At 36.9% G+C, this 26665-nt stretch overlaps 1 protein-coding gene across 5 annotated transcripts in view; it reads right to left on the bottom strand.

Annotated features, from left to right (window-relative positions):
* LOC129267134 (AMP deaminase 2-like) overlaps positions 1-22815 on the bottom strand; it is a 54903-nt gene extending 32088 nt beyond the window's left edge. For 2 of the 5 annotated variants that reach the window (XM_064103645.1, XM_064103646.1), the window contains exon 1: positions 22411-22801. In XM_064103645.1, coding sequence (XP_063959715.1) covers positions 22411-22594 — 184 coding nt within the window. In that variant the 5' untranslated portion in view covers positions 22595-22801. Of the gene's footprint in view, positions 1-3090; positions 3899-22410 lie in introns of those variants that run through there. The other 3 variants (XM_064103644.1, XM_064103643.1, XM_064103641.1) reach the window with 3 other exon arrangements.
* Positions 22816-26665: the final 3850 nt, after the last annotated feature.

Here is a 26665-nt window from a genome sequence, read left to right as displayed (position 1 = left end):
AACTAGTTTACTGGAAACTAGTTTGGTGGTGGTGATTTTTTTACCTGATTGCTAAGAAAGCATGAATGCTTGTAAGCAAGCAACCAGAGGACCGACGGCTTAAGGTCCCCTCCGAAGGACCTGGTACTGAGGATTAATGCCTTACCAAAGGGCACTAGCGCACCAAGTGGGAATCGAACCCGGGTCACCGGAATACGAGTCCCCCGCTCTACCGACTGAGCTATCGCGCCTCCTCTAGTATAGTGGAAAGTAGTTTAAGGTGTAATGAGAATGGTCAAAGCAATCTTTCAAACCAGTTCATAAAACCACCTCGCGATGCCTCGCTACACTGGTTATAGCGTAATTAGAGAGGACACAACCATTCTTCGGGAAGCGATCTTCACACATTTTGAGCGCGTTACTCCACACACTGTGTGTAGAATACCTACGCTGCGGTTTCGAATTTCCCGTGAAACGTTTCACCCCACTCAGAGCGTTCCCATAGCAACAGGATCGCTTTACGTGAAGTGATTTTGAAAACCACTTTCGTGTGATCAAATGGGAACGCTAGCAAAGCGATCTTCCAAACTGGTTTCCTTAACCGGTTTCCAGTAAACTAGTTTTAGTAAGCTTGAATGAGAATGGGGTCTTAAACTGCTTCCCATGAAGGCAGATTGTGTGTATAAGAACCTGTCTATAGTGACCACTAAAACGGCTTCCCATGAAGGCAGATTGTGTGTATAAGAACCTGTCTATAGCAGCCACCTGCCTAAAGTGACCCATAAAACTACATGTATATTAAAGAAATACTGCTTCCCATAGAGGCAGATTGTGTGTATAAGAACCTGTCTATAGTGACCAATAAAACTGATTCTCATGGAGGCAGATTGTGTGTATAAGAACCTGTCTATGGCAGCCACCTGCCTATAGTGACCAATAAAACTATATAAAGAAAAATGCTTCCCATAGAGGCAGATTGTGTGTACATAATGAAAGAACCTGTCTATAGCAGCCACCTGCCTATAGTGACCAATAAAACTATATTATTAAAGAAAAAATGCTTCCCATAGAGGCAGATTGTGTGTATAAGAACCTGTCTATAGTGACCAATAAAACTGATTCCCATGGAGGCAGATTGTGTGTATAAGAACATGTCTATAGCAGCCACCTGCCTAAAGTGACCAATAAAACTACATGTACCGGTATAAGAAAGACTGCTTCCCATTGAGGCAGATTGTGTGTACATAAGAACCTGTCTATAGTGACCAATAAAACTTATTCCCATGGAGGGAGATTGTGTGTATAAGAACCTGTCTATAGCAGCCACCTGCCTAAAGTGACCGATAAAACTATAAGAAAAATGCTTCCCATAGAGGCAGATTGTGTGTACATAATGAAAGAACCTGTCTATAGCAGCCACCTGCCTATAGTGACCAATAAAACTATATTATTAAAGAAAAAATGCTTCCCATAGAGGCAGATTGTGTGTATTAAGAACCTGTCTATAGTGACCAATAAAACTGATTCCCATGGAGGCAGATTGTGTGTATAAGAACCTGTCTATAGCAGCCACCTGCCTAAAATGACTGATAAAACTATAAGAAAAATGCTTCCCATAGAGGCAGATTGTGTGTATAGGAACCTGTCTATAGCAGTCACTTGCCTATGATAATGACCATTACATGTATTCATTCCCTTTGGAGGTACATTTAATTGTGTGTATATAACCTGTCTAGAGCAGCCACCTGCCTATAGTGACCAATAAAACTATATAAAGAAAAATGCTTCCCATAGAGGCAGATTGTGTGTACAAGAGCCTGTCTAGATAGCAGCCACTTACATACCAAGAGTGACCACTATTCCCTTTAGAGGGTGTACATTTAATTGTGTGTAGATGTATATAACCTGTCTAGAGCAGCCACCTGTCTTTAAAGGCCACATTTTTGTGTTTCCCTTTGGTGATCATCACCACAGACAGGTTTCACTGTATAAAGACTGCACATGTATACTTGTCTGATTATTTCATAAAGCAAGCCTGATTGTTTGGAAGAAAGCAAGTAAAATGTTTCTAGACTAAAGACAATAGATATAATTGTAATACAGTACCATCCGCTTCTGATAAACATGAAAATTGAATGAATACAGTATTTGGTTTTAGCTGGAAGTGGTAGAAGCATTTTCATGAAGAAAAAAATGTGACATTGTAAAGAATGATAAATCAAGATAAATTATTACCAAATAAGAGGCAAAAAACAGGTTAAAATTTTGATTACCACTAAAGTTGTGCAATTCATGTACCCTTTTAATCTATAAACTCCTCCACATATAAAATCATCATAATTTCACAGGGAAGCTGCATTGTATACATGTATCACCATCCCTTGAAGATGAAGTTTTGTTTTAAAATGTGTGACTGATCTATAAAGAGCCATCACATGTGTGGTCTAGCCAATGTGTCAAATGAGAGTCTGGAAAAGCAGACTAAGCAATACCTATCTTGTGAAACATCAAGTCGATGACCTACTTCTCAAAACACGCAGACTATGCAAGCCATTGCAACACTATCTTATAGCCATTGTGTAAGATGGGAATGCAATCTTAGTCAACGATTGTGCAATGTTGTCATGAGAAGGTGTTCTTTCACAATCCAAAATAATACCTGCTCAATTATCTGTGATTGTGATTTATATTGGTTTTTTTTACTTTTTTGTCATAAAAGCACCCACAGCACTTTACCTGGGGGTGTAGGCACATCATGTACAGTTATAATTGTCTAGTGCATAAAGTTGTGAGCATATCTCTTTCATATTCTAGACTATATAGACTAGTATAGTCATGGAAAAAAAAGCAATGAATAAAATGCATTCATGATTTGAAAGCATTAATCCATGTAAAATGAAATAAACATTTGTTTTAAAATATTAGAACTATTAAAATCTGTAGAGATGCAGATCCTAAAATGTGCATCAATAACAATGATTATGAATATTCTAAACAAAAACAAATTCAGAACAAAAAAGAATAATGAGTATATTAAGGAGGAATAGAAATTTGCCCAACTTTTTGGACGGACTCTCATATGAAGAAAGAAATGTTTTGGCCTATCCATACCTGATGGCCTAATGAGGTGTGATCCCCCTTTTCCTTTTTTCTCAATGATAGACGGCAGTGACGTAGATTTCTCTGCACTTTTCGAAAAATCAGTATCCAAGATGGCTATATCGCACCAATTCTTTATCACAACGTCGTCCAGGACAATGCGAGGGAGAGTTTCACCATGGCCTGCTGCACTTGCATCATCAGCAGGTGCCTTTGAAACTGTTTCTTTAACAAGACTCTGAGCTCTTCTACGCTTGAAAGGAGAGAACTTGGAGATGGTTTTACGTAGTTTCATTAAGGTAGTGTCCCCTGCCGGTCTGTCCGTCTTCTTTGCGTCATTCATCGTTGATTTTGTGAGATTGAAGGTATTGTGAAATATTGCAGTACCTACATGTAGTGGTGGTCTGGTCTAGTCTCTAGAGCTCAGTCTCTCGACAGTACCACAAAACGTAATCCTCGCACAAAAATAGCAACGATCTTGTCAACCTCTCAAAGTAAAAGTTGTCTACTATAACTTAAAGTTTCATGACGACGGACACTTTTAAAAGACGAAATCATCACACAAAATGGCTTCGTTAAAAAAACACACAAAACAGTAGTACAGTTAAGTAATAGAAGATACATTAAAATTTAAACATTCAAAAGATGTCTTCAAAAAAGCCAGAATTCAAGAACTTGTACAATACATTCCTTCCTCTGAGAAAGAACTTTGGAAAGACAGATCCTTGTGATTATTGTCAACTTCCAAAATATCAGCAACAAGCAGTGATTTTCAGCTCCTTTTATAGTGACAAATTTGGATTCATGAGCACTTTGCAGTGAAATATCATCAAACAATGTGTGTTTGAGTACAATAGCAGGAAGTTTTCAGGGTTAATGTAATATTATCAATTGAAGATAAACAAAGCCATCCTTTTTAATTCTCATCTTTTCTTTGGTGATTGGGGCAGTTCATTCTCATTTCCATGTAGACTACAAAGAATTGGTTACAGAATCCAGTTGCAAACAAAGAAAAGTCTACAAATTTATTTTAAGCCTTAATGGATGAATAGAAGATGCTTCAATAATTTTATTCTTTCTTCTGCTCGTTCTTTGTTCCAAAAGATGGAATCACAAACTAGATTCACGGATCACAGGGAAGTAAAAATAAAATGGGACATGACTGTACCTCCACCCACCCCCCCCCCCCTCTAGAAGTGTAAAATGAAAAAGTCAATATACCATTTTTGGGAGTAAACAACTCTTTTTTTTAAATCAATTTCAGATTTTACATTTCAAAGGCAACTACCAAACTAATTTTTTCCTCCATCTTAAACTATTTTCCCCCAACAAGAACCAACTTTTTTTACAAAATAAAAATTTGCCTAATAAAAACCTTGTAAAGGCTTGGATCGTAAAACATCATACATGCACATGGGACTTTGAACCTTTTACCCTCAAAGTATGTTTTCAATCATTTTGTTCTCTACAGCATGCATGCAATTAATTAATTTCATTTTAATGAGTTACGTGAAAGTTAAAGGTCAAGTCCACCCCAGCAAAATGTGATTTGAATAAATAGAGATAAATAAAATACAAAAGAAATAGTGAGTGGATGACTTCATCAATCTCCTCATTTGCATACCGACCAGGATGTGCACATACATGTATAACTGTTTTGTGAAATTAAGCGAAACTTTAAAATGTCATAACTTTCTTATTTAACATCCGATTTTCAGTGTTATGCTTGTTGGATTTTCCTCTTTTTATTCAAATATTTTTTTTTGTTGGGGTGGACTTGTCTCTTAACAAGTGGAAGCCATATATCCAATAACTTCCTGGCACCAGAGTAATCTGGGTTGATTGCACATTTCTGATGGCTTTCAGAGTTCATCAATGGGTTACATGTAGAATAGGCGGAAGTATTTCATGTACATGTAGGGTCATCTTATGGACAGTTCATGGTCAAGATTTTCATGAATGAAGTTGCTGTCAGTGCCATGACATTTATAGGGAGTCTTCGCTTCAACAGCACATGACAGATTCATGTACGGTACCCTTCATGACAATGAACAATTGTCTTTGTTGAAATTGGTGAATCAAAACAACAGTTTTGTCCTGGACTCTGGACAAATGACATATTTCCAATTTTTCATCAGCTTTGAAATTCACATACTGTACATAACCATAGGATAAAACTTAACTGTTGTCTCAGTTCACCATTTTTCGACAAAGACCTCTCCTCTCATACCCCTTCCATATTGCGCTTTTCACAGGCGAACTTCACCGGCGAAGTTCGCCAGCGAAGGGGAAAGTGTCCAGTAATTATGAAAGGTACACAGGAGAACTTCTCCACTTCTAGAGGTGGAGAACTTCGCCGGCGAAACTGTTTCACCGGCGAAGTTCGCCGGTGAAAAGGCCAGTATGAAAGCAAACCGGAGAACTTCTCCTCCTTAATGACGTCAGAGGTCATTTTTTTTCTCTCCCGAAGTCCCCTGTACCGAGATTCCGCGATAGTTGCAAGCTCAGCTGAATGCTATGGCCAAGTAGATACCCTCAAAGATAATTTTTTATTTTACTAACAATATTTATTAAAAAGCACTTTTTACATGTATAAAATGCGCTAAAATATAAAAACAAGGTGATATTGTTTGTTTTTATCGTAATACTTCCAAAATATGTTGTAAATAAGTTTTTTTTTATACCTCTTTGTAATAGGTAAGAAGTAATGTTTACAATTTTTTTTCGTTTGTTCTGCAATCGCCCGTTGACTTTCGCCAGGGAAGAAATGTCAGTGCGAAAGGGTATTTTTTTTCTTCGCCGGCGAAGTGAGGAATGCGAGGTGGAGAAGTTCGTCGGCGAAGTTTGCCGGTGAAAAACGAAGAGGGCAGTATCAGCTGTCTTTGTCATTTGATGGGCATTTTCAATACAGTTTAGTTACTGTGTTCTTGCATCCTCTGAACTTTGCGGAGCGAGAATTCTCTTTTGTGCACCTGTCACAACCAAAGCAAAATGGCTGATTCCAATTGACCAATGGTTCATTGGTGCCTATCCTGCAACCTGGTGGACTGATTAAATTATGGAGCTATAAAAGTATGCATTTAATTCACAGAGTAAAAAACTTTGATATTAAAATTAACCATTTAAAGAATTAAGTTCATCGTTCATTTTATTTGATAAGATTACATGTTACATGCAGGCATTCTCAATTGAATCTCTTGGCCTGGAATGTTAAAATACCATTGCATTCATGTTTGAATTGATGTTTACAAATTAAAACTACATGTATATGTACTATTCTTCCTTCTTGCCCAGAGATTGCTCTTTTATTCCAGCGGTCCAGCAAAGGGGAAGTCCCTTTAATCAAAGAGTTGATTTGAATAAAGAACAAAAAAATCATTTATAAATTACTGTCCATTTTGACAGAAGCAGTTTTATTAAGAATTGCATACCATTTACCAATGTTCAGGAAAATGTGACTGAGCCCATTAAATGTTCTGGGTCAACTTTAAAATTGGGAAATCCTGCTTGGTTTCCATACTTACATGTATGTTTGGTTGATTTAAGGTTTGAAATCAATATCGTGTGAAAGATAATGTTTAGGAAAAAATATAAGACCACTTTCCTACTACATGTAAACTCAAAATGGTCTTTAACAATTATTTCCCAAGCTGGAGATAAGAAAATTTGGTTCAAGTATCATTTTGCAGTCTTTGGTGAGACTAAAATTATGCATTTCTTAAAGTCAACTGACCAATGTTCTGGGCATAAAAAGCTGCATTTGATATAGCAGTACCAAATATTTGGGAGTCATTTTTAAAGGGGGAGGCTAACAAAGAGTTGATTTGAACAAAGAACAACAAAAAATCATTTGTAAATTGCTGTCCATTTAGACAGGAGATGAGTCTAAAACCTGAACAGCTGTTTGAAATGAAGGAAATGATGTGTGAATGGAGATTACTAATCTCTTAACAATGGGTAATGGTACAGCTGATAATCTCCTGATTGCATAAGAGGACTTTTATAAAGAGATGTGGTAGTCTGGGGCACAGACCCTGATTGGCATTCAAAATCAACAAGTGGATTGTGAGAATAGAATAGTACATATATATATATATATCTTTTTGTTTTCAGAGCAAGTGAAGTGTTCAATACACAAGTCCAATTCAGAGTCTTTAACTCTTTAACCTACATGTACACATTAAGACCACCTTCATCAATCAACCATGCTTGGACATCAAAATTTAATATAGTATTCTGCAGGCTGCCAAGGACGGACCCAATTGGCACAATCCCGGGGGGGGGGGGGGGGGGGGGCACTCGACCAAAAAAGTAGTGGGTATGTGCCGCGGGCGAGACAAAAACGGGGGCCTTGGAGCGGGCTTATTGTAAAAAGGAGGGTCCTCGGAACGGGCTTCGGAACAACAAATGTTTGTGAAAACGGGGGTCCTTGGAACGGGTCGCTTGCGTGTACGTGTATGCAGCTAGCCCAGCGGCACGGGCGCCGGGTGCGCTCGCACAGAGGCGATGGTCGGACAGCGCTCAGCGGCCGCTTTTCACCAAAATTGCAGCTCATTGTGGCGGATCAATGCGACCGGAACGGCGTAACGAAAAATATGCGAAGCTTTGGAGCGGATTTCTTTCTTCTTTTCTCTCGATAAGAAGAAAATGCTATGCTTCGGAGCGGCTTTCTTAGTTCTTTTTCTTAATAAGATGAAAATGCTATGCCCTGGAACGGAAATTTGAGTGTAAAAATGGGGGTCCCCTCCGCGGCACATACCCACTATGCATTATATACTGAGTGCCCCCCCCCCCAACACAGGGCACAATTTACATGTAGATCTACATATATATACAGTGGGTCTTGAATTTAGCAAATTTCTAAACTGCTATGGGGCCCATGTAACAATGATCATAGAACTTTTTCTATGATTGATTGCATTGACTACAATGTACAATCAATTATGAAAATCAAGCGTACAACTATTTGCTAACGTTTGAGTTATGGGACCCTGGTGTTGTGGAAGTGCTATGCACCTGTAATCCAAGCTACAGTGTACATGTACTATCATGTACATGTATGAGGGAAGAAACGGATTCATGTAGATGCGTTTGGTATTAAAACCCTGGTCACGTCTTTCAGTTGGTGACGTCAAACAATACCAGACTTTAAACTTTAGAGTGAAAATTAGGTGACAGAGTAGAATCTGACAAACAAAACATTGAAATTTAAAAATATTAGCCTCCAAGAATATAACAGATTATATCCCTTACTTAAGATTGTTGTATTGAGAGTGTACACAAGGAGAAAAAGAATAGTTTTACTACGAAAAACGTTTGCCATGAAATATTTCATTTTCCTTGCTGACGTCACGCATAGTCCATTTTTTCCCTAGGGAAAAAGTGAACTATACGTTTTTTGACCCGCCCCCTACTCGATTCGCGAGCTGTGCAGCGCGATGCGAGCAGAGCGCTGCTCAGCCCAACGGTACTCTCTACTGCATGCCACGGGAAACTTTCGGCGAGCTGCACTAACCAGGTGCGCTTGCTGAACAGACGATCAATACGGCACGGCTTATTGTTTTCTCAACTTCTAAACGATTGTTCCATCATCGACAAGTTTTATTAAAATCGTTTTGCTGTAAAAGTCGGGTATCAACGAAGAATATCGTATGAAGAATACATATGAGTGGAAGGGATATAAAACAAATATACAATGACCCATTCTCTGAACTGGCTAAAACTATTTGCACTCAGGAACATCACATAGTACTATTCTCCCTCGGGCCGATGGCCCTCGGGAGAATAGTACTATATGATGTTCCTTCGATGCAAATAGTTTTAGCCAGATCCTCGAGTGTCATTGTATATTTGTATACTATTGCTGAAACTAATTATTACAGTACAAAGGAAACATGTTTTTAATTAACACATATATATACACGTAACATTTACATGTATGTATTTAATTTTTATTTCAAGTTATGAATTAAGAAAAGGAAAGTGGGATGTGATATCGTCAGATGCTAAACACCTATTGCATACACGTACATGTAGATGTAGATATGGCATGCACATTGTTAACAAAATAGTATTGCAAAATTGCTTAAAGTTCATTATTTCTTATCACATTATGAAGAAATTTCAAGTGTTTTGCTCACTGAGCACCCTTTAAATATCTGTCAAAATTCAATCGAGAGAGATGAACACACCATCCCAAATCATACTTGTAATGCACTATAGGCTGAAAATTCAAACCATTATTATAGTCCCTACATGTAGTTTCCTGTCATACGGAAAACAGAAAAAGAAATCATGGAATTCAGGAAGAACATAAGATTTGCAGTATTTCATAGAAAACGCAACTTCAAAGTTCATTTACCCTAAGTGACCTTTGATATTGACCTGACTCATGTCCATGTCCATGTACAAGAATCTTGGCTGCCATATCAATGGCCGGTATGCCGGAGTCCTTGTTCTTGCCGATGATGTGGCACTTCTGAGTAACTCTGCAACAGAGCTTCAGGTGATGCTAGACACCACATTAGCCTATTCACAGTGCTGGAGGTACAAGATCAACCCAACTAAAAGCGCTGTGGTGGTCATGCACCCGAAGAAGAATGACACACAGACTGTCTGGAAGATGGGCGACTCCCCAATTTCCCGTAAGGATTGCCACGACCATCTGGGCATCCCCAAGTCTGGTTTTCGCCTAGACCCCACCGACCAGATCATCTCGAGAGGTCTTAAGACATTTTATGCCCTCCATGGCACGGGTGCTCATACTCTGGGATTGGTTCCAACACTGTCTTCTCACCTTTGGAACGTGTACTGCATCCCAAGAATGATGTACGGTACAGCAATTCTTCACTTCACCAAAGCTATGGAGTATAAGCTGGACAAGGCTCAGAACCATCTTTTCAAGAGAGTCCTTGGGATTCCCAATACTGCGGCTAACGAATGTGTCTTCTTGTTAACTGGTCTTCTTCCCATCAGTGCTAGAATAGATTATGAAAAGCTTCTGCTCTTAGGACAACTTCTTAACCTAGATCAGACCAGGTTTGAGTATGGAACCTTCCTTCTAGCACTGCATGCCAACACCCAAACAATCAAGACCCTCAGGTGTATTCTACAGAAATATGGGATACCACCACTTGAAGACCTGCTTGTCAACCCCATCCCATATCGAGCTTGGAAGCCCACCATCAATAAGGCCATCAACGATCATGTCCAAACTCAGATGTTACAGGGAGCCGCTTCCAAGCCTTCTCTTGTCTGCTGGACACTGAGGCCCTTCACTGATCCTTTGGAGCTTTACCCCAAGGACCCTCCCTCTTCCATTATCAGACAAGCCTTGACTGTGAGAGCACAACTCCTTACATCAACATACCTTACCCAGTCCAGGCTCTGCAAAATTGGGAAGAAAACAGACCCAACTTGTGCCCTGTGTAAACTTGAAGAGGACACTACAGAGCATATCCTTGCCAAATGCCCACGTACCCTCCACCTACGCAACACTCTCTTGGACAATATAAGGAATCTCCTAAAGGATTTCCCTTCCTCAACAACCTCCTTCAATACCAGCAATCCCTGCCAACTCACAGTAGCCATCCTACTACCCTATGATGCTTCCCTCCCTCACCCGCTAAATTCCTTGATCCTAAAAGCTACACTGCACTTCATCTTTAAGCTGCATGTCCTTTTCTTGTCCCTTAAACCTGTCAACTCTCAGTAACCTGCCTGTCTTTCAATCCCCCTGGACTTGACATTTACCAGACTCATTAACTCAACTTTTGCAGTGATACCTGCCAATCTCCGAACAGCGGAGGAACTGAAACAAGAGAGAGAGTAAGATGATCAGTGATACTTGATCACTCCATTATTGATTACTCCTTTATCTCCAAGTTTCATAAAATAGGTCCTTGTAAAAAGTAACGAAGATGTTCAAAAATTCAACATTCTTTTTTTAATAAGAAACATGATCAAAGTTATTGACGCTAATTGACCTTAACCTTGATCATGTAACCTGAAACTCATGGAAGATGATCAGTTATAGTTGACATGTACAAGGTCTACATGTATATAATTCTTTAATATAAAGTTATGATCACATTTCAAAAATTTTACCTTGGTTATAAGATTTCAATCTTGACACGGAAACATGGGCAAAGTTCATTGACCTGAAGCTCATGCTTGATGATCAGTAATACTTCATTACCTTAAATGTGATGTCCAAGTTTCATGAACTGGGTCTATACAATAACTTGCAATTTATTACATATGATATTTCAAAAACTCAACCTCAGTTAAGATTTCAATGTCGGCAACACGCCACTGCCGTCGGAAAGCAGCGCCTATACTTTCACTCTGCTATCCCTATGCAGGCAAGAAAAATGCCCTAGCCGAAATGGGGGTAAATTTTTTACAATTTGACAAGATTTAGTTTGATGGAAAATGTCACAAATTTGATGAAAGTTAACTTCTAGTTATCATTCAATCCATGACTGAAAACCAAAAATAAATTGAAATGCTTTAATAAAATGAAACAGTTTGAGGTCTCCCAAATTTTAAAGAGATCTAGCACATTTAATGTTGGAGCTATTCTTCACAATAGAGGAACAATATGAACTGGAAGTTAGGCCTGGCTATGACTATGTGGAACTTTTTTTTTTAATTCACAATTATCAGGTTCAATTTCAGGTGTGCTGGAAGTTCAGTCTCACTTCTTCTTCTGCTGATTTTCTCTAGTCCTGGAGAACGGCGGGATCCAGTGGATACCCGGAAAAAAGTGGTTTGATATGATAGGAATCACTCTTGATCTCACTCTCTTTTGTACTCTTGACTCAGTCAACAACTTCACTCAGTCAAACTCAAACTCAAGTCAAGTCAAACTGTCTTAAAGTGGAAGTTCACCCTGAAGAAAATTTTATTGTAAAAATAGGAGGAAAAAAATATTGACACAGGTATGAGGAAAATCTGTTTAAGATTAAGAAAGTTATCAGAATTTTGAGTTTTGGATTTGTGACATCAAATACAATTACAAGCTGCTGCCCCATGTTGTAATATAAAATGCATGAATTTCAATTTTAATGGTTACAGATGACTCATTTTTGTTTTCTTTTCATGATCAGGTGTGAAATGATTTGTGTATAGTCAAAACTAAAAGGTTCACCAAAAAAAAAACATTTTCTATTTTCTGAGAAATTGAAATTTCCTTGATTTTTTACCGTTCGCTACCGGTATGTAGGAATGCTGCTCGCAGTCGCATATCACGTCACAAATCAAATAATTAAAATTTTAATAACTTTCTTATTCTTTGATGAATTTTTCTCAAACCTTCAGCTATATTTTTTACTATTTTTCTGCTATTTTAACAATAAACTTTCTCTTTTGTCAGGGTAAACTTCGGAGTACCTTTAGAATCCAATGTCATGAATCGATTACAAAAGAGCAATTACAGTACCTACTAATTGCTGCTGCCGGTGTGGTGCGATATCAGTTTTGTCGCCCTCTACGTTCGTGAGTGAATTAAGAGTCCCCGGCGACAAGCAGGAATCGGATCGGGAGATGGATAAAGGATGGGGGGAGGGGGAGATGGGGGAGGGGGGATGGCCCCGTAGAGGGAGTACACGACTTGTCCAATGTGGTGGATGTAGTAGGAGAGAGTGAAGTAATGGCAGGTGATATAATAATCAGAGGACTTAAAAAGGGATGATATATATGAAGGGATCAAAGAGGGGGCGCGTGATCGAGGACACGTGCAATGGTATATAATTATGTTGATGATGTTGTTTAAGGAATGATATACGTTGATATCTATATATGGATACAGAATACTTGGATACTATTATATTAAAACATGTATGGATATGAATACATGGATACGTGGATACTTGGATACTATTGGATACTTGGATACTTGGATACGTGGATACGCGGATACGTGGATACTTGGATACTATTGGATACTTGGATACGTGGATACGTGGATACTTGGATACTGTTGGATACTTGGATACTTGGATACGTGGATACGTGGATACGCGGATACGTGGATACGTGGATACGCGGATACTATTGGATACTTGGATACTTGGATACGTGGATACGTGGATACGCGGATACGCGGATACGTGGATACTTGGATACTATTGGAGACTTGGATACTTGGATACTTGGATACGTGGATACGTGGATACGTGGATACGCGGATACGTGGATACGTGGATACTTGGATACTGTTGGATACGCGGATACTTGGATACGTGGATACGCGGATACGTGGATACGTGGATACTTGGATACTATTGGATACTTGGATACTTGGATACGTGGATACGTGGATACGCGGATACGTGGATACGTGGATACTTTGATACTATTGGATACTAGCTTGGATACTTGGATACGTGGATACGTGGATACGCGGATACGTGGATACGTGGATACTTGGATACTATTGGAGACTTGGATACTTGGATACGTGGATACGCGGATACGCGGATACGTGGATACGGGGATCTTAGATACCTTTGGTTACATGGATACTTGGATACGCGGCTACGGGCACATGCCTACATGAAAACTTAGATACATAGATACTTGGATAAGAACATCAAGGAGTTTTTGATACTCTGGAACATGGAAAACACATGAAGAAGTACATGATACTAAGTGTACTTTTAGAACGAAGCATCACAGACCCTAATTACCTTTTTTTCAGATAATTGACATCGTCACTTTTAATCTGTATTTTTCTTGAGAGAAAAGATAGAAAAGGCTACTTTCATCAGTGAATCGTTAAAAATTGGCTGCTCTCTTTATAATTATAACGAGACATATATCAATTCCCTAAGCCCATATGATTACAATTTGACCAATTAATCTTAATCCTTTTTAGGATTGATTTTATTTAATTAAGTTGATTTCAGTAAACAAAATATAAATAAACTATTTGGATTATTATAGATTTTTCAGTCAACATAAAAGAAGGCTAATATAATAATATGTACGAATATGCAGCTTAAAGGTCAAGTCTACCCAAAAAGTTATTGATTTAAATCATCAGAGAAATAAGAAACAAGCCAATTTCATCAAAAAACGTATGTAAAATAAGAAAGTTATGACATTTGGAAGTTTTTCGCTTATATTTCGCAAAACAATTACAATCATGTACAACTCAGTGATAAGTAATACACGAGCAACAGAGAACAACAAAATAGTTAAGTAAGGGGATAATAAGAACGATATACGTTTTGGTTATATTAAAATGACCAATCAATTTCAAAACATTGGTTACAATTCGACAATTAATTTCACTCACTCCTGTTGGTAATTGCAACGAGACACATCATAGGGCCAATATCACAATCCTTGTTTAAACAAATTAATTTCATTCCTATGTCTTGTTATGTGAATGTCTCGTTCTGATTATAAATTATCTCATATATGACTTGTTCTATTTATAATTATTGGCATATAATTTACTTCTTTTCAAAAATTATAGAAAGAGTGAACTTGATGAAGAGAAATAGAAGAGGAATTACAGAAGGGGGAAAATAGGATAAAAGGAGAAGACGGAGGAGGAGAATGAAGAAAAATAGGAATATGAAGTAAGGGAGTGCAATACAAAGTTTTGTGAATGATATATTGCATTATTGGCATATAATTTACTTCTTTTCAAAAATTATCTTCCTACTTATACATCCAGAAGACTATCAAGAGAGCATGGAGAACTGCAATTGTAACAGAACATCGGCATGCAATGACGCCTATGATATAATATCTCGTTTTAAGCATAAATTGGATTAAACTTTAATTGGTGGGTTGTAATGTGGATGTCTCGTTCTGATTATAAATACGGATAAGTATTAGTCCTATATGATTCGTTCTATATCTTAATTTTTATCAAAAATGATTTTTTTTTTAAATAAATGTTTTATGAATTTAGACCTAGTTAAAAATTGAATAAGTTGACCGGTTTATGAAAAGACATGACTTTCTTAGCGTTTTTTGAAATGGTGAACAGGAATGTTATATCTGACTAAACAATATTACTGATTCGAGTGCGAAGCGCGATTTAAAATATGTTATAGGGCCTATTGCGATCGGAAACTTCATATTTTAAGTACGTTTTGTACATAAATTTAGACCTATAAACGGACATTCCTTGCTTCTTTTTTTTTTTGGGGGGGGGGGGTCTTGTTGTATGCATTAAAAATTCTTTAGTAATTTACGTTAAATAATGTGTTTAATTGCCAATATTTATTATCATCTACGATTATGCTGTAACGAAAAATGCATACACGACATACCTACAGTTACAACATCACCTTATTAATAAACTGGTAATTAGATACTGTCTTGCTCGAATGCAGTATACTGAAAATTTATCAAAATCGAATATAAAATAAGAAAGTTATGACATTTAAAGATACGCTTATTTTCAACAATTGGAAATTTTGAAATATGACGTGCTTGCACAACACATGTAATTCGATTTAATTATGTTTAAAAATGTCACTTCAGAATTCCTTCAGTTCATTGATAAAGAACCACCTGTGAATGCCTTTGAGACTATAGGGATACCGTGTAAGATTAATACCCCAAATTCTTGAAAGGAGGGATTAAGATTTAATAGTGATTACGTAATCTATTGAAGTTAATGACCGGCATGAACGTGAGACCGGCATGAGACGAGGAAAGAAAGATGAAATAAAAAAAGAGAAAAAAATGTGAAAAAGGAATATAAGAAAAAACAGAAATTCAAGTTTATATTCCTAATGCATTTTAAGCACTTTGTTTGATCTTGAATGATATTTTATTAATAAGAAATAATAATAAATGATAGCATGTTTATAAATATCGCTTTTCTCAGAACGGCTCAAAACGATTTACAGCATATTATTGTCCCATGATTCATTTCAATCCCGCATGAAAAGTGCACAATTTCCACATCTTGGGAAGCATTCCTTGCATTCATCGCAGCCTCGAAATGGCGCTTGCAAATTCAAGCATACAATAACCTTCGCATCCAACCGGGTACCCATTTGGCACCTGGGTCGAGAGTGGCAAGGTGTGCCGGCAATACGTCTTACCAAAGGACGGTATATAGACCGCGATGAGAATCGAACACACGACTCTCCGTTTACAAGGCGGGAGTCAGAACCACTATACGCCACGACTCTTAAAAAAAAGGCCTTCCTGAAAAAGTCGTGCACAGAACATGTTTCTCATAAACTTAAAATATGAGCGCGAACTTCTTTCAAACATCAAGGACGAAAAGACCTAAGTATTTTTCGTAAAAATGAATAGCGTGCACAATCTTCTTAATTAAAGTATTAAAAGCATGAAGAGCGAAATGAACCAATAATTTTAACAAATTGACCTAGCTGAAACACTGATATCTTCCCGTCTGTAAATTTATTCACTCTTTTTCTTCTTTTCCACTCTTCTTTGCATTTATTCCATTTTTCCTTTTTACGCAGCCAATAGGGCGTAGAGATCGCATTCGGCCTCCTGGAATTGCCCATTTACATTTTCTTTTTTAGTCTATATTTTAATTGGTACAAGAGGAGGCAAAGGCGATTAGACACTGGATTCACAAGTTCGTCCAAAAATTAAAACTGATATTTCTAATCTTACACATTCACAATCTTGGCCAATTATTTTCTGTTCATTATCGCGATTTTTTTTCCTACTTGATTCTATTTCACCTCATTTCATTCATCTCCTTTGTTTATCCAGGGGCCGCGGAACGGTTTTCAAAGTGGGGGGGGGGGGGCTGAGCCAAAAGTGGGGGGCTGGGGGGCTGAAGCCCCCAGCCCCCCCCCCCGGTTCCGCGGCCCCTGTAATTCCTATTTCTTTTGTGCTGTTTGTATATCTCTTTAATACTGGGAGGGATAAGCCAGCAGCAGGGAGAGGAGGGCCGTATTAGCACGACATTCCCCCTTTGTTTTTCTTTTCCACCATATCATTTTTTAAGTTTCCCTTTCCATTTTACATATATTTCTTCTGTTTGTACTTTTTTTAAAGGGGTAAGCAAGACCACCTCGCCCCTTGGTCTGCATGTGCCTGTCGAATGCAATTTGCATCCTAACTTCCTGTTTTCTTCCTCTTCTGTAATATATGTATTAATTTGTGGAAAAAACTATTAGAAAGTAATGTTATAAAGGGAGCCTCGACTTTGCTATTAACATATGCAGTCTTTTTAAAGTTACCTTAGATCCGAGATAATTTATTGTCATGTATAAAATGCACAAAATCTGCTTTCAAAAAGTGAATACTATTACACCGACAAACACAATTGTTTTTAGCCTACATATATTTCAACAATCAAATAAACATGCGCAAAGCGCGAGCTGAATATTTCTTACATTCCCAGCTATATACAGGGCATTCTAAGCACCTTTTAAAATCACGAACAGGATAGGGGTATGACTATACACTTGATGTGATCGCGAAGCGTGAGCCGAAACGAAATTCGACATCTCACGTTTTGTAAATCATGAAAAGGATGGATAAGTGGATAAATTGATAACATTCCTACATTAATAATTTGATAATCTGATCTGAAACTGGAACAAGATTCGTATCTAAATAAATATGCGTGCGTGTGTTTAGATTCAAACCTAGAATCTGGACATTCTAATTACATTCTTTATCATAATATCAATAATAAGAGCGCGATCCGCGAGCTAAAGATATTTGATTTTCCGATCCCAAAAAAAAAAGTTAATTTAAGCGCAATTACGAATTGGATATGGATCCTGCTTATAATAAATGATGCGAGTCAAAGCGCAAGTTGATATTTTTATCAATACATATATTTCCAGTTGCGACCGGGAAATTTTAAGGACATTTTTGTTTTTGTCGAGAGATGAAACTTGTCGATATTCCGTTCTGAAAAAAAAACCGGACAATGATTATTAGGAAATAATGAAAATATTATTATCTTACTTATTAATCTAATAAGCCCAATGAGGTCGCGAAATTAATATCAAGGTAAAAAAACTGGATATTTTGTAATCATGAAAAGGATGCATGGGTTGATATACTTTAAAGAATACTTTAAAAATAATGCGAGCGCAAATTGCAAGCCGAAAATTTTGATAAACTGTCAAGAAAGAGGAATTTAAAATAATTTGTTACAATTGATATAGGTATACATTACTCCCCAATGAAAATGCAAGTGCGCAGCTTTAGCTGATACTATTCAGAATCAGATAAGCCTAAAAAGGGATATTTTTCAAAAAAATATGGAATACACGAAGAGAATAGTTGCTTGACGAATTAAATAATGCTAGTGCGCAGCGCGAGCGGAAAATGTCGATAATTAGACCCAAAAATATAGTCATTTTACAGAAAACTATAAAATATATTTGTAAATCAAACAAATTGAAAACTCAGTGTCCGAGAAATATTTCATATATTTACTTCAAAACTTGATATTTTAAGCTCAATATAAGCCTATTGAGCAAGTTATGTATATCATAGATTAGGCAATGTGAGCACAAAGCGAGCGAAAATTTAAAATAGTGACATGAAATCCCCCCCCCCTCATCTTATTTTATTCACTCGTCTTACTCCTCTTATTTTCCCTCTTCATTTTCTATTCTCTTTTCTCTTCTTTTTCCTCTCTTTCCATTTTTTCTTGTTTGCTCGTTCCAAAAAGTGGGGGGGGGGGGCATTTGATATCAAATTCCAAAAAGTGAGGGGAAGCGTCTCCCTGTCCCCCAGGGATTTCCACCAATGTATGCAATTTGATTTGAAATAAAAGAAAACCCTACATCGTCTTTGTAGTCGATTTTTTTTTTTAATAGCGTACTTTCATGACGAATTACTTCATTCTCGCCTGCTCCTAAATCGGATTTAATAAGAAAATCAATGTTTCTTTAAAAAAAACCGCACCCCAAACCCCAAATAACACCTCTAAATTCATTTAAAAAAAATATATGAACGATAATTTTCTTGGAGTATTCGCAATTTGTCCGAAAATTATTCTTATTGTCCTCGTCCTTAAATTTACCACTCGTGACGTTGTCCTAAATGTCTCCGGTTCTGTCCTAATACGATCTGCATGCTGTCCGCGCCGAACGCCGACAAATTGATTTAGATAATCTTGTCCCAGGACAGTTCCAGGAATGTCCTACGACAATACGCAGACAGTCCTGGTCGTGTCCTAGGACAAGATCATTTGCATAATCTTTTACGGAATTTGGTTGCGGACAGCATGCCGAAATGACAAAAGTAGCTTCCGCAACCCTTCCTGGTCTTGTCCGCGCCCTAGTGGAAAACCGCCTTAAAAAAACAAGCTGTGTGTCTCGAACAATTAAATGTGAGCGCGAAGCACGAGCTTAATTTTTTGTATATTGACATGATAAAGGAGCATTTTGACAAATTTTGGAAAGAATTTCCAAAGAGGATAGGTATCTCACAAATCAAACAATGCGAGTGCGCAGCGCGAGCTGGAAACTTTTATATAACAATTTGTGTAAATCAAACAAAATAATGAAAGCTTGAGGTGCGAGCTAAAACATGGTGTGCAAATTGATTTCAGAACTGCATGGATATATGAAATGTCATTTAATTCTCTTGAATGGGAATCATTACAAAGGCAATGCGAGCGCGAAGCGCGAGCCACTTCCATTCACGAGTGGATACCATGCGCGACCATGGGGTCTCGAAAAGCACCCTAAACACGTAATTTCCATATTCTGAAAATGCGCCCCTTAACAAGTATTGGCGCGTGAAACCCTACCCTTAACAAGAATTGGTAACAAAACGATACTCTTGGCAAATGTTCCCTGAAATGAACCCCTAAACAAGTACAGGAATGTTTTATTGTTACGGGTCCTTCGGTCGTCGGCTTTACCTTATTTGGTTTAGTACGACCCCACCTTCTACACCTCGCGCAAATCGTGACTCTAAATACGAAGTGTTGGGGCAAAAAGGACATCCTTTATAAAACATTTTTATTTTGTTTTATCATCCCCGCGAATTCGACCCTAAACACGTAATTTTCCTAGCGAAATAGATACCCTTTTTTCATTATATTTGTGTTTTTGACACCCTTATCACGTTACGTACATAACGTGCCCTATCGTGAAAAAGACATCCTTTTTACGTGTTTTTTTTTGTCGCGCATGGTATCCACTCGTCAATGTAAGTGCCCCCCCCCCCGCGGGGTTCAAACAAGGACAGAAAATGAGCTATGCCTATATTATACGAATCGCTTCATATTTATCCTCCTAAACATTCAGAATCCATGTCATATTCATCATAATCTCTAGATTTATAGAGAAAAAACAGCAAAAATATTGCTCTACAGTTCTAAAAAGAAGGGTATATACATGTATATATTAAGGACAGAAAATGAGCTATGCCTATATTATACGAATCGCTTCATATTTATCCTCCTAAACATTCAGAATCCATGTCATATTCATCATAATCTCTAGATTTATAGAGAAAAAACAGCAAAAATATTGCTCTACAATTCTAAAAAGAAGGGTATATACATGTATATATTATTTTAATTATACGAACCAAAAGTCCAGTTTTCTGTCTTATAATTTACTGTGAAAATCACAAGAATTTGATTTAAAAAAAATAGGTAGGCCTGTACAATTTTATTTTTAATTAAAAAAGAAACAAAAATAGAATGGACAAGAGAGGAAGAATATAAAAGAGAAAAGAAAAATATATTTAAAAAAAAAAGAAGAAAAGAAAGGAGAAAAACAACGTAAAGGAAAACAAGTACAGGAATGTTTTATTGTTACGGGTCCTTCGGTCGTCGGCTTTACCTTATTTGGTTTAGTACGACCCCACCTTCTACACCTCGCGCAAATCGTGACTCTAAATACGAAGTGTTGGGGCAAAAAGGACATCCTTTATAAAACATTTTAATTTTGTTTTATCATCCCCGCGAATTCGACCCTAAACACGTAATTTTCCTAGCGAAATAGATACCCTTTTTTCATTATTTTTGTGTTTTTGACACCCTTATCACGTTACGTACATAACGTGCCCTATCGTGAAAAAGACATCCTTTTTACGTGTTTTTTTTTTGGTCGCGCATGGTATCCACTCGTCAATGTAAGTGCCCCCCCCCCCCGCGGGGTTCAAACAAGGACAGAAAATGAGCTATGCCTATATTATACGAATCGCTTCATATTTATCCTCCTAAACATTCAGAATCCATGTCATATTCATCATAATCTCTAGATTTATAGAGAAAAAAAACAGCAAAAATATTGCTCTACAATTCTAAAAAGAAGGGTATATACATGTATATATTATTTTAATTATACGAACCAAAAGTCCAGTTTTCTGTCTTATAATTTACTGTGAAAATCACAAGAATTTGATTTAAAAAAAATAGGTAGGCCTGTACAATTTTTCTTTTAATTAAAAAAGAAACAAAAATAGAATGGACAAGAAAGGAAGAATATAAAAGAGAAAAGAAAAATATATTTAAAAAAAAAGAAGAAAAGAAAGGAGAAAAACAACGTAAAGGAAAAGGAAAAGTGTTTAAACAAGGACAAAAAAATGAGCTATATGCCTGTATTGTCTTGAAAATGATTTTTTTTTAAATAAGATGACTGAGACACGTACTGCACTGGGCCATGTTAAACCAAGAAAATAATATAAACCAACAAAATTCTACTTTTAGTTAACGACAGATCGACCGACTGAAATGTGGATGAAAATATTTTCTGATTCTCCCTTCTTTTCCCCCTTTTCGCGAAAGGTGCATGGATCCTCCCCTGTATAACATACCCCCACGACTCTCCCTCCTTCCACCCCCCCCCCCCCCCTTTGGCGAAAGCTGGATACTCCCCTGTACCCCCTCCCCCGTATCCACAAACATTATCCCAGCTGCCCGTATCCTCGTATCCACGTATCCGCGTATCTTCGTATCCATGTATCCAGTTATCAGTACGGGAGTAGTATCCACGTATCCGCGTATCCACGTATCTTCGTATCCATGTATCCATTTATCAGTACGGTAGTAGTATCCACGTATCCCAGTATCCACGTATCCTCGTATCCATGTGTATCCACGTATCTTAGTATCCATGGATCCGCTTTTATCTCAAAAACGTAATTTCTAGAAAAGTTAGCCTAACAAGTACCGGTACGTCGTATCCGTTGTTTTCTCGTTTTAAAATCTAGAGATTTTTGTAATCGATTCATGACATTGGATTCTAAAGGTAAGCCTAAACTTCCCATTTAAAATTTAAAGGATTTGTAATTTTGGTCCACCAGCGATTGCCCGCGCCGCGGCCGGCTAGACAACACCCTTCAGTTTAGCGTGATTAGACTTCCACAGCTCTTCCATTTCAAACTTACATGAAACATGGTGATCCGATTCATCAAGGCTACCATTCATGTGGATCGTCTTCGGACTGCTGCTTTCACAGAGCGATAGACGGAGAGAGTCCCGGTCCAGCGCTGCCCCGTCTAGGTTCGATGCGTGACCGTTGCCATTTGCCAATTTTTTTCCTTCTTGCGGACTGGCATTGTTTGTTGCCATACTTTGTCCAACGTTAAGTTAGATCTTCCACCTATTCTTTTCGAAATATTTTCCGATCAACAGTTTCTCCGAGTACTAAGTATCGGTATCTACACACAGCCAAGCAAAGAAATAGGAAAACGTCAACTATATTCTGTAATTTTATGCGATGCCAAATCAGCTGACAAAACAACAATGACGACAACAGCTGGCGACCATAATAATGATAAAGTTAGCAGACCAAAATTAAACGTACGGTACCGTATGGTAGCTGAAAAGATAAAATACAATACCAAATACAGAACGCAAAATATGACATAATAATACAGCTTGTGGTATGATAAAGCTTTTATAGTTTAAAGCTGGGTCTTATAAACTAAAATTTAGTGATTTGCAAAGGTCACGTAGCCAGAGAAAAAGGGAAAATTTGAGAAAGTCAGGAATAAGAAGTGAAATCAGCTTTGTTATTTTTCTCTTTTTGTCAGAACAATGCGATCGATTTTGTAATTGTAATTCTGGTTGGACCACGCTTTGCGTTGGAAGATCATCATAGTGAAAAAGTTGGGCCTCCGTTAGACCTCAAGTACGGAGCCCCTAAGGTGACATTAATTTTTTTCCTAAGTCGTTTCGATGAATTACTTACTATTAGTGATGATCATCCAATGTATATGCGATCAATATTTGTCTTTGTCATTTTCTTATGCTTGTTGTTACTGGATGAAACCATTCTTTTCATAAAATGTTAGAAACGGTTGGATGCAGAGCCTAATTTCAGGATGAAATAAAATAAAATTTTGATGTTAATGATTTTATAGATGATAGAAATTTACCTTTCCCCTCAACCAAGTGCATGGTGTGTGCCCCGCTTATTTTATCATCCTTTTGAATATCACTTCATTTTCGTTGATTACAAATACATGCAAGTGGAGAAGATTGAAAATAAATGAAAATGTAAATTATCAAAATCAAAAGAGCGCGTAAATTTAAAAGGAAAATATCTGACAAGATTCTGGTCATATAGAGCAAGTCCTTCCGAATTGCCTGTAATGCTAAGGTTTACTGAAAACTGCCTGAATACCCTATCCCGAGTGTAAAGGAGGGTGGGGTTAGGGGGTCATGGATCACAAAAATTCACTAGCAATGAAAAAATGGAGAAAATATAAAAAAGGCGAAAAAGGTAAAAGATGACATATCCTTTTGTCAAAATCTATAAAAAACAGATTTTTATCATAAAATGGTAAAACTAAATTTGCTTGCTCGCAAGATTCGCTCCATGCGCCATATATGCCCCTGATAATTATGCCATTGCCCCCCCCCCCCCCCTTCTCCCTTCTTAAATAATAGTAACGGAAACTCTCTCATATAGAGAAAAATTTGTGTCATTCATCTATGAATACTGATCGACATCCTTGTTTGAGACACAATTTCATAGGAACATGGACCCCATGGAATTAAGACCTGTGGTATTTTGTGAATACCGCTGAAATGGGCCATCCTCCATATTTTGGATGATTTATACGATTTGGTAAATAGTTTGAACATTGATATATTTTATTCTTTTTATATGGAAATTAATACAAACAGACAAACAAACAAAGGAACGTTGCCTATAATAATAATCCATACTAAGTGGTAGCGTAGCACTATAATAGTGCCTGTGTTGCATACATGGATATTCAATAATGCACATTTTTATTTTATCAGGATATTTAACAGCTCTCAATGATAAAACTTTTTAAATCAAGATTTTCGGCAGATTTAGGCCTATATACACCTCATAAATAGGGGCCGGGTGATTTATGGACATTATTCCAAATCATTTGCCCCTTTCCTTCCTGTTGTATTTATTCATTTTCATATCATTAGGTATGTAAGCCAAAGCAGGATAATATTATTAACATTTTTACAACTCTAGTTTCCCTGTTATTGGGACATATCCTACAAAGTTCAAGTGATCACAGTCCAGTTGCATTTCTTCTTCAGGGAAAAATATAAGACACTAAAGGACACAATCTTTCTATTTTAAAATTTGTTTCACGACTTTAGTCAGCCCGTTTGTATTCCCCATTAAAAAAGATTACCACTTCTCAAATCATCTTGCTTAATTGCAAAGCTTGAATTTATGCAATCAAGATAGGAGCATGCTTATAATATGCAAGGGATCACCCCGCCCTGTCCTTGAACCCGATTTCCTATTTGAGTGGTAATTATTATGAGATGAATATTTATACCATAAATAAGCTTAATTTATGTGCGACTAATTGGGTTTAATCTCGGCGTTTAGTAATCTTTTTCTAAGATCACGCCTCGAAAACTGAAAAAAAAACGTGGCATCAGTTTGGTCCGTTTTGCCGGAAGGTCGCCAAATCACATCCCCACATCATTTGAATGAAGTACGCCATCTAGTGTCAATAAACATTTACCTTCAAAAGTTTTGGAACAGCTGTAATTGATACAAATTGGTAGATTTTAGTACATTTAAAATCTCCATCCAAACTTTGAAAATTATAAAGAATGTGGAAGTTTATTCATAAGCCATGTCATTTATTAAATCTGGCGTGGATATATAGAGGAAGGTATACTTGAAGGACAAGTCCACCCCAACAAAAAATTGATAGGAATAAAAAGAGAAAAATCTAACAAGCAAAACACTGAATTTGAATTTGACCAAAATCGGATGTAAAATAAGAAAGTTATGGCAATTTAAAGTTTCGCTTAATTTTTCAAAACAGTTGTACGCACATCCTGGTTGGCATGCAAATGAGGGGACCGATGACATCATCCACTTACTATTTCTTTTGTATTTTATTATATGAAATATTTTGATTTTTTCGTCATTGTCATGTGAAACAAAGTTTCATTCCTTCCAGAACACATGTCATTCCATTATTTCAACATTTTGTGGTTCAAGCAAGGGGTCCTAATTGTCGAATTTGTAAAAATTGAAATATTGTATTAATTCAAACAATAAAAAACAAAATAAATAGTGAGTGACATCATCGACTCTCTCATTTGAATAGCACTGAGTTGAGCATAGAACTGTTTTGTGAAAAATAAGCGAAACTTAAAAATGTCATAACTTTCTTATTTTACATCCGATTTTGATGAAGTTTTCAGCGTTGTTCGTGTTTGATTTTTCTTTATTAATTCCAATCAACTTTTGTTGGGGTGGACTTGTCCTTTAACCTTCAAAAGTTTTTGAACAGCTGTAATATTGATACAAATTGGTAGATTTTAGTACATTTAAAATCTCCATCCAAACTTTGAAAATTACAAAGAATGCGGAACTTTATTCCTAACCCATGTCATTTACTAAATCTGGCGTGGTTATACAGAGGAAGGTATACTTAAAGGTCAAGTCCACCCCAGGAAAATACTGACTTGAATAAATAGATAAAAATCAAACTAGCATAGTGCTGAAAATTTCATCAAAATCGGATGTAAAATAAGAAAGTTATGACATTTAAAAGTTTCGCTTATTTTTCACAAAACAGTGATATTCACAATTAGTGAGTCAGTCAATGATGTCCATCACTCACTATTTCTTTTGTTTTTAATTTTTTGGATTATACAATATTTCATTTTTTATAGATTTGACAATAAGGACCAACTTGACTGAATCATATAGTATTAAACAATGCTAATTCGACATGTTCAGGGAGGAGTTAATAGTTGTATCACTTGACAATGAGGAGAAAATTATAATATTTCATATAATAAAATACATAAGAAATAGTGAGTGAAAGATAGTATCTTTATTTGCATACCAGCCAGGATGTGCAAATAACTCACTGTTTTGTAAAATTAAGCGAAACTTTAAAATGTCATAACTTTCTTATTTTACATACGATTTTGATGAAATTTTCAGTGTTATGCTTGTTTGATTTTTCTCTTTTTATTCAAATCAACTTTTTTTGGGGGGTGGACTTGTCCTTTAAAAGGCAGAAACATTCAAAAAATATAATAATAATACACAGTTCTTGTATAGCGCATATCACAATCATGAATGATAATTATGCTCTTCCAAAGGACTTGGATATTATTACCTATTTTAGCTGTAGCTTAATTGGCAGCCGTAATTACTAAGATTAC

Source organism: Lytechinus pictus, chromosome 8, assembly GCF_037042905.1.
Source record: "Lytechinus pictus isolate F3 Inbred chromosome 8, Lp3.0, whole genome shotgun sequence".
NCBI lineage: Eukaryota > Metazoa > Echinodermata > Echinoidea > Temnopleuroida > Toxopneustidae > Lytechinus > Lytechinus pictus.
Note: the sequence above shows the minus strand (reverse complement) of the source record. Positions and strands in the feature narration are given on the sequence as shown.